The sequence below is a fragment of the Lutra lutra genome, chromosome 12, assembly GCF_902655055.1.
Source record: "Lutra lutra chromosome 12, mLutLut1.2, whole genome shotgun sequence".
NCBI classification, from domain to species: domain Eukaryota; kingdom Metazoa; phylum Chordata; class Mammalia; order Carnivora; family Mustelidae; genus Lutra; species Lutra lutra.
Genome location: NC_062289.1, coordinates 63415387 through 63424178, shown reverse-complemented (window position 1 = coordinate 63424178; position 8792 = coordinate 63415387). Strand labels below are relative to the sequence as shown.

The 8792-nt window shown below is 55.0% G+C and overlaps 1 protein-coding gene across 1 annotated transcript; it reads right to left on the bottom strand.

Moving 5' to 3' along the window:
• Window positions 1-602: 602 nt before the first annotated feature.
• Window positions 603-5809, bottom strand: DGCR6L (DiGeorge syndrome critical region gene 6 like). The gene is made up of 5 exons (XM_047697232.1): window positions 5615-5809; window positions 5375-5535; window positions 2559-2659; window positions 1634-1774; window positions 603-1152 (listed from the first exon to the last, which is right to left on the bottom strand). The coding sequence occupies exons 1-5, from the start codon at window positions 5722-5724 to the stop codon at window positions 1069-1071; spliced, it is 597 nt and encodes a 198-aa protein (XP_047553188.1). The 5' UTR covers window positions 5725-5809; the 3' UTR covers window positions 603-1068.
• Between the last annotated feature and the right edge of the window lie 2983 nt (window positions 5810-8792).

Genomic DNA, 8792 nt, shown 5'->3' with positions numbered 1-8792 from the left:
GCAGTGCCCTCTCCCTTGCACCGTCATGTGGGGTCAGCAGCAAAGATGGAGTGACTCTGATGGCTCTGCCTCCCTGGCACCATGTGTCCCTGGGGACCAGGCCCACCTCGGGTGGGGTGGACCCACCAATCCTTCCCTTCAGGCTGTATCACAGGTTTGGCTCTGTGGGGTGCTAGATACTCCCACCCCTCAACTCCAAAACCCAAGATGACAGGAGGGTCCCTGGGCTTGGACCAGGGCAGACAGGATGCTCCTAGGGGTGGGCTTGGTGCTTCTCTACCTGGTGATTCTCTCCCTCAGACTCTTCTGACTGTTCAGACCAGAGCAGACTCATGGCTGCCTGCCCCCATGTCCGACCTCCCAGAGCGGACTAGATGTGGTCCTAGTGTCCTGGGGCTTACCCTGGGGGGAATGTGGCATGGCTGAGCCTGCAGCTCCATGAGGGAGCTCCAGAGGGGGTGCCCCTGGGAGAAGCCTCCATGACAAAGGGGGTGGGGTGGAGCACATCTGCTGTTTCCTCCCCACAAGCTACAAGGTGAGGGCCCTAGTTGGGCCCCGGTCATGGCAGATATCAAAGAGCTAGCACACAAGTGACACACAGGCCACGCTGAGGTACCTTTATTTCTCTCGGCCTCACAAGACTTGGCGCTTGGAGTGTCTCCCACTTAGTTTGGAGGCTGCACCTGCCAGGGAAGGGGCTAAGACCAGAACATGGGGCATGGCGATGGTGGGGATGTGTCCAGTGGAGTGAGAAGGTGCTAGGACCTCCAACCCCACTCTCCCCTGACTTCGGAGCGGCCAGCCAGCAGAATGGACCAACTCTTCCTTTACCACACCATCCTAGCTCTGGACCAAAAAAAAAAAAAAAAAAAGGTGGATGGCAGGTGCAGCCAGGGTCCACCTGGCCTCTCCTCAGAGGGTCGACCCCTCCTGCAGGCAGCTGGGAAGGTGGTGGCCAGGTGTTGGGAAGATAAGTCCCACTCAGCTTTGTGCTGCCTGCGATGACAGGAACAGGGCTGTCTTCTCAGCCATGATGGGCGGCAGGTGACTGGTGGAGAGCCCTGCTGGTCACAAGGCTGTCTTCCCCACCTGGCAGCCCCTCTGCTGCAGCTTCCTGATGAGCTCCAACAGGTTCATCTGTAGTGTCAGCTCCTAGGATGCAGAAGGGCTGCTGTGACACCAGAATGCCGCCCGGTATCTTCTGTCCTGGCAAAAGCCCCCTTTTCCCTGGGGCCCAGAGGCAGATACTGGGGCCTACAGAGTGCCAGGAAGTGAACCTGCCAGTGATTCCTGGCCATGGCTTGCCAGAAAGGCACAGAAGCAGGGATGTCAGCCTGCAACAGGGCCCACAGGTACCCTGGGTCGGTGCAGAGGTGTACGCAGGGGCGGAGCACATGAGGGCCCTGTGAGCAGCAGGCCTGGGGAAGGTGGGCAGTACCCCCACAGCCAGTTGGCTTGCCCTCTTATGGGCAGAGGCAGTGTGCCCTGCCTTACTAATTCTTCCCTCCTCCCCTCTCCTCACACACTCTGGGGCTGGCTCCCCAGGGGCCAGTGATAAAACCCCAGAGGGAACTGGGCCTTTGGGAACCAGCACCCCCTGGGCTGGGCCAGGGCAGGCCCCTGAGAGACTGACCTGTGGGTTGGTGGTCACATAGAAGCCAGCAACCCCAGCCTTCTCCAGTGTGCTCTGCTGGTCTGCTACCTTCCTGTCCAGCTCTAGGACAATCTTCTGGTCCATTGCTCGCTGCTCCTCACGGATCCGGTGTTCCACTGCCTGCACAGTGAGGGCGGCTCAGAGGGTCAGCCCCTTGCCCATCGCACACTACCTCAAACACACACTGGTGGCCTGCCACTTCCTCCAACCGTTCCACACTCCCAGTGGCTCCAAGACCACTGATGGTGCCCTTACTGCATGCAGGTTGCTCCCTTCTTGGCTAAATGAACCCTGCAGAAGAGCTCAGCTGCCCTACCCGGAATGCTCTCCTTTCCAGGACCCCCAGCCAGGTGTCCTCCCTTTGCTGGGCCAAGCCTTGCCCAGCAAGGACTGCTCGGGACCACCATGAGCTGGCCAGATGCCAGGTCCACTTCTGCTTACCATCAAGTTGCCAACTATCTCTGGGCCTTTATACATGTTCCCTCCCCACTGGGGCCGTCCGCTGATCCCAGCTTGGTACCTCTTCCCTGTGCACCCTGGCTCCAGGCTGCTTGGGACCCTGTATAAGCCTTTCTATGCACCCCCACCACCCATAGCTTCTTGCTTACATATGGGTCTCCTGGTTGTCCTGAGCAATCTGGGAGCAGACTGGGTCTCTGCTGGCTGGCCCCACCATCCCACCATTGCCCTGAACAGGCCCAGCCCTTAAAGAGCTATGGTCTTGGGACGCAGAGGAATCACACTCTCTACCTGATCCTGCCGCATCCCAACCCCCACAGCAAAGAGCCACATTTGGGGACTCATCAGGCCTCCAATGGACCACCCAAGTTGAGGCCCAGAGCAGCTCTCTACCACAGCCCAGTCAGCACAGCCCAGGTGATACCCACCCGGCCCAAACCCCTACCTCCAGCTCACGCTGCTGAGCTGCCTGGAGCACGGGCAAGTTGTGGGGTCGGCAGGCCTGCTGGGCTTCTTGGTGCTTCTGTCGCAGCGCCTGCCTGAGCACTAGGAGGAGATGAGACCAGAGAAGTCCAGCAGGTGGTGGGGGTGAGGTGGAGGTGGGCAGGCACGGAACAGTTCTCGCCTCGGCACCTACCCTGGCTGTCCCACCATGGGGCAGCCAGGCCAAGGTGCAGAGGTGAAGCCCTGCCTAATGACCCAGCCTGCCTGAAGCTCTATAATAGAAACGGGGTGGAGTTTGGGGGGATGTCTAATCCCCTGGCTCACTCAGTCTTGCCCTCACCCAGGGCAGGGCCTTTCTCCAGCAGTGAGGGTCCAGGGGACTCTTCTGGAAGGTGCAAGGCAACTGAGGAGGGTGAGACAAGGCAGGCTGGCCAGGGCTGTAGCCAGTGCTCAGAAGACCAAGAGGAGTGGGAGACTGTAGTCCAGAGGCTTCTGGGTTCAGATGGCCATAGGCCAGCAGTCCTGGGTGTGAGCTGCCCATCACCCATGCGACATTCACTGAGATGTCCAGGAGACGACCTAGGCAAAGTCTGGAAAAGGACTCCTCTGTGGAGATAAACATAGATCACCCACAGGAGAACAAGAACTACTCACTGACAGCAAGACAGTAAGTGACCATGGCTGCCTGCGTTTGGCAGAGACTCAAGCACAGGCAGAAGAAGTGGGAAAGTGGGAAGTAGGAAAGCTTTACGGCGGCCAAAGGGGAAGGTGCATCCTGATGGGAGGCTGCTGGAGAAGCTGGAGGGGGGCCGAGGCAGGGAAAGAAGAAGAAAAGATGACCCTAGACACCTTCTTATATCAGAAAGCAAGGAGGTACTCCAAGAATGATAGGGGCACATCAAAAGGATAGAGGTGGCAGCCCACGAGCTCTCCCACTGACCAAATGTGGCCGGGTTTGAACATTACAAAGAATAATGAGCTATATTCTTTGGACTTGTGACTGTATGCATCCCACACCTCACCAGAAATACTTACAAAGACCAGCCATTCTCACGGCAGGAAAAAAAGTAATACGAATTCTATAAACAAAGCAAAGCAAAACAAAACAAAACTCTTCTAGAAAACAGAAGAGAACACTTCCCCAATTCACTCCATGAATCCAGCCTTACCCTAATATCCCATTCAAAGACATTAAAAGAAACTACAAATCAATGTCCATTATGAACATAGAGGCACAAATTCTTAACAAGAGTTTAGCAAATCAAATCCAACATAAACAAAAAGGGTAATGCATCCTGACCAAATGGGATTTATCCCAGGAATGCAGTTTATCCCAGGAATTACCAAATGAGTGTAACTGACCAGAGTTAACCAAAAAGCCATGTGCCCATCTCCAGAGATGCAGAAAAGGGGATGCAACAGAACCCAATGTCCACTCCTGAAACACTAGTTTTTGCCACAAATGTTTAAGCTGCCTATCATTGTGTCTTGACCTGCTGTCCAGTTTACAGGAAACACAGAGGATGGAGAAACGGTTAAATGACAGCATGAGGAAGCAATGTGGCAGATCCAGAACGGGGACATTCTACAGGTAGAGTGCCCCAGACTCTTCAAAAACTCAATACCATAGTGAATGGGACTATTCCAGAAGCACAGAGACCAAAGTAACCAACTGCAATGCATAAACCCACACTGGCCTCACGAAGCGAGTTTATGACAAGTTGGACAATGTGACAGTGGACTGAAGGTCAGAAGACACCCTGGAATGGTTAAGTTTTCAGGATGCTATTCACCGGGCTCACATGGGAGAGTGTTCTTGATCTAGAACACTGGTTCTCAATCCTGGGCCAAGGTTGATCACCCAGGATGCATGAAGAGAGTTCTGTTTGTCACTGGGGGAATACACCACTGTCATCTAGTGGGTAGAAGCCAGGGATGCTGGCTAAACGGCCTGCAATGCACAAGACACTGTCTTACCATTAAGACTTGTTCAGCCACAAATAACAATGCTGCAGTTGAAATCCTCAGTCTGGAGAGATGCTGAAAACTCAAGGTGAAGCCCTACGGTGTTACATATATTTAGGGGTTATTAAGGCTTGGGCAAAATGTTAATTACTGAATCTGGCTGGAGAGGATACAGGTATACACTACTCTTTCAACTTAGCTAAATGTTTTAACTTTTTTTTTTTTTTTTAATAAATAAGTTGGGTGAAAACAAAATAACAAAGGTGGGAAACTGATGGGGCAGGGAGAGATGCCCAACACACCATGGAGGAAGGTACTCCCAGAGACCCCTGAGTAGGGATGCCTAGGCGGGGCTAAGGCTCAGGAGGCTTTGGCTTAGGGTGTGGTTCGGGTCCCAAGGGTGCCACAGGGCATAGTGCAGGGGAACTCAATGAGCAGGTGGTGGTGTGGCTCTCTGCGCTGCCGAAGGGGAACTCACCCTAAAGGGCACGGCAGAGCTGTCAATACTTTGGGACATCACTGGGGGCGGTCAACCTCTACCGCTGACCGCCACTACCGGGGATCTGTCGGCCTTGGGCCTTCCTGCTTGGAGGAGGGTGGAGACACAGGAAAGTCCGGGCAGGGAGTGTCTGGATATTATGATAACAAGGGGCTGTGCAACTGAAAAAAATTTAACTGCCTTAACCCCTTTGTCACACACACAAAAAAACCGCTAGCAGTCTCCGAGCCCTTGACCTGGTCAATTGCAGGGACATCATCTGAGCGACACCCAGGTTAGGGCTCGGCCTGCACAGAGACCGAGAGCTAAACTCCCGGGGGGAAAGCGTGCGTCGTCCCGCCGCCCCCGCGCACCTCGGTGCTCATTCTGCAGCCGCAGGCGCTGGTTGTACAGGCTCTTCTCGGTGAGGTGCTGGATCTCCAGCAGTCCCTGCACGATCTCGAACACGGTGCCGTCGAGAAGCGCCAGAGCCAGGTCGCTGAGCGTGGTGTATGACAGGCGCTGCTGGAAGGAGCTGCGGGCAGAGGGGCGCGGTGAGCGCGGGCGGGACCCAGGGCCATTTCAGCCGCCCGCTCCGCCCCGCGGCCGCGCACCTGGGCAGCTCTTTCACGAGGCTCTGCAACGCAGACAGCAGCTGGTAGTGCCGTTCCTGCTGCCGGGCCCCATCTACCGCCTCCTCGAAGACGCCGGTGTAGCGCTCCATAGCGCCCCAGCCCCGCCAGCCGCCGGCCGGAGCAAGGCGAATCCCCTCTGCGTCAGTTCCTAGGGTGGCGCGTCCCGCCCACTTTACGTCCGGCTGGAACGCGATGCGTCCCGCCCCCTTTTACGACAGTTAAGCACGGCGCCGCCACTCTCTTCACCTTCCAGAACGCGGCTCTCTCCGCCCCTTTCCCGAGGTTCCTTGGAGGGTCCTTCATTATCCCCGCCTCTTACTGTGCAGTTTTGCCTTCGCGACTTCAGAGGCGGAACACCACAGCCTGGAAATCGCGAGATCTCAAAGAAGCCCGCCCTGCCCGCACAGACTCCTGTGCAGACTCCTGTCCTGTGGGGGAAAAGGGGATTGGGAAGGGCCTAGTCCTGTGCTTGCGCCTGCCGGGGCGCTGGGTGGCCACTGCTGTCGCAACCTCCCGTTTGCTTTTTCCAAAAAGCGCTTGAGTCACTGATCCCCGAGCTCCGCCAATACAGGCGGTATGACCTTGAGCCATTTTCGTCACCTTCAGGCCTCGGTCTCCTTGTTTTCCATTCACTGGACATTTGTCTGTGTTAGGTTTCCAGAGAGCCCTCCACCCCAAACACACACCCACCTGCGCGGGGTCTGGGAGCTCCAGCAGCAGCGGCACCTGCGATCTGGAGGAAGCGCCTGGCTTCGACGGTGATTGATCCCCGCTGCCTTTCCCAACCCCAGCACCTTCCGGGAGGATGCCGTTCCCCGCCTCACCTGTGCCTCCATCAGTGTTGTGAACATGTCAAAGAAAACCTGGCCCAGTGTCTCAGTCCGGCCTTGAAATAAGTTTCCTGGAATCCACAATCACGGGTTTTCATAAACCACAAAAATCTATAAACCAAAGTTTGCATTGCTAAATGTCTTGCTGGGCTCATGGGGCCGGGGGATTCGCGCCTTGGAGAACGAGCATTGGGTCTTCCTCATCTCAGCGGGTGGAGGGTGTTCAGTGCTGCCAAAAATTGGGACGGGGCTGCTGTATAGCGAAATGTAAAAGGAGGTAGACTCCTGAAGAAGACAACCGGAAAGAAGGTTTGTGTGGCTAACTGAGGCAAATGAATCCAACTGGCCATGGACAGAATGCCCAGACCTCTGGAGAAGAGGGCATGCTTACCCCCTGGGGACTCTGTAGGGTCAGGGCCAAGGAGAGGAGTCAGCCTAACTTAGGTCATTCCCTAGGATGATCCCTTGATGAAGACTCGTTGACGAAATTTTGGGCACGCTCCTCTGAGTGCTCTTCTGACTAGGCCTGGTGCTTGATGATGTGGGAAACAAAGGCAGATGAAAATTAAGTTTCCTTACTACTTACAGCCTATCGACAAGTCCTTGAAACAGGCAGAGTGACAGAGTGACAGGGGGACTCAACTGCCTCAATATTAATATTTTGCTAAGGGCAAAAAGCAATCCTAGCCCAATCCTCCCTCTGCCCTGCCCCGGGGTTCCTGTAAGTCTACTTAACATACAAAAGTTCCTTTAGAAATTTCCTTTATCTCTAAATCCCCGCCCCCACCCAGGTACATGTTGGCCCCAGCATATGGCCTGATGATACACATCTGAAGGGTCTTATGACTAAGGTTTTATTAGACGGTAATAAATGACATTTTCCCAATGATAGCTGGCCCCCTCAAGGTCCTGGAAGCCTTGCTTCCAAGTTCCTTACAGACTTAACGCTATCCCTAACCTCCTCCCCATTTGAAAGTATATAATGGGCCACTCCTCGTGACCCTAGTGCAGCTCTTTCTGCCTACGGGTCCTGCCCCCATGCTTTAATAAAACCACCTTTATGCACCAAAGATGTCTCAAGAATTCATTCTTGGCCATGGACTTTGAACACTACTGTTCTTTCCTATATCACTTGGCTTTGTCTTCAGCCTGCCTGGTTCAGTTGTAGCAAGAATCCTGTTAAGTCAGTTTAGAGAGAAGCCCTTACCTTTGATATCTGATTGACCTTGAAACTGGTCAAATTCCTTGTCCCCTACTCAAGAGGACCCATGTGGCTAGGCGGCAGCAGCCAAAGGAAGAGTGTATTGGGGTACGTGTTCCAGAGGCTCCTGAGGGCTTGTCCTAAGAGCAATAGGGAGATCTAAAGGTTTAGGGGCACAGACATGATCAAATTTGCCTTTCACAAGTTACTGGGCAGCTACCATGGTGGGATTTGAGGTGACAGGGCGTCAACTGGGGAAGGGTGGAAGGAGGGCAACATATGGAGGTGGGAGGGTTTTAGAGCCATCTGAGGTTCTACTGAAGTCTCCACATGGGTCCTCACAGTTTTCTCCAGGGTGTTTCCTTAGTCCAGGCAGGGTTGGCTCTCCCTTCCCCACATGTTCTTGTGATCCCTTTGGGCCTGGAGCCAGGAATGAATAGAATGAATGAATGACAAGCAGGCACAAGCCACAGTGGAGAGCACCCTGGCACCCTGCACTGTACTTCTGACTGGTGACAGGAGCCGGAGCTCTCATGTGGGAGCTGAGCAGCTGCGAGTGGCTGTAGGAATGGACTGAGTCTAGGCCTGGGTACTGTCACCTCCCTGGAGATCATTGGCCGTGGGCCATCACAGCATCTGGGTGAGGGTGCCCACCTGAGTCCTGGAGGAGACCTAGATGGCGGGAGGTGCTGGGATCTCAGTCTGGGCCCACCTCTTGGTTCCCCATCTTTGAAGGGCACCCTCATGAAGCCTGGGTCTGAGATAGAAATTCATGCTCTGGCCAAGTGGGTGACCACAAAGCTCCTCTGCCCAGGCAAGCTTGGTGTACCTGGTTGCTCCAAGTCCTGAAAGTCCTGGTGGGCAAAGTCAGGCAGGTCTGGGTTTGGAAGCTGCTCCAGAGCCTTGCTCTGCTGCTGGAGCAGGAAGGCCCCCTCTGGCAACCATGGCCTGACCTGCATTAGCAGCACTCCTCCCTAGTGTGGACATAGGTCGTGGGTCACTCAAAGCTGCAGACTCCTGGGCCTCCTCTGGGTCACCAATGAGGGCCTGGTCTGGAGGAAGAGGTTCTGACCCCCCTAGCTCCTAAGCCCCTAGATCCCTAGGGCTGGTGGTGTTGGCACCCTGG

Excerpts from the sequence above, each read along its gene's own strand:
- DGCR6L (XM_047697232.1), bottom strand. The coding sequence starts at position 5,724 with ATGGAGCGCTACACCGGCGTCTTCGAGGAGGCGGTAGATGGGGCCCGG. Across the intron at positions 5,536-5,614 it reads CTCGTGAAAGAGCTGCCCAG|CTCCTTCCAGCAGCGCCTGT; the intron begins GTGCGCGGCCGC and ends CTCTGCCCGCAG. Across the intron at positions 1,775-2,558 it reads CTCAGCAGCGTGAGCTGGAG|GCAGTGGAACACCGGATCCG; the intron begins GTAGGGGTTTGG and ends CTCACTGTGCAG.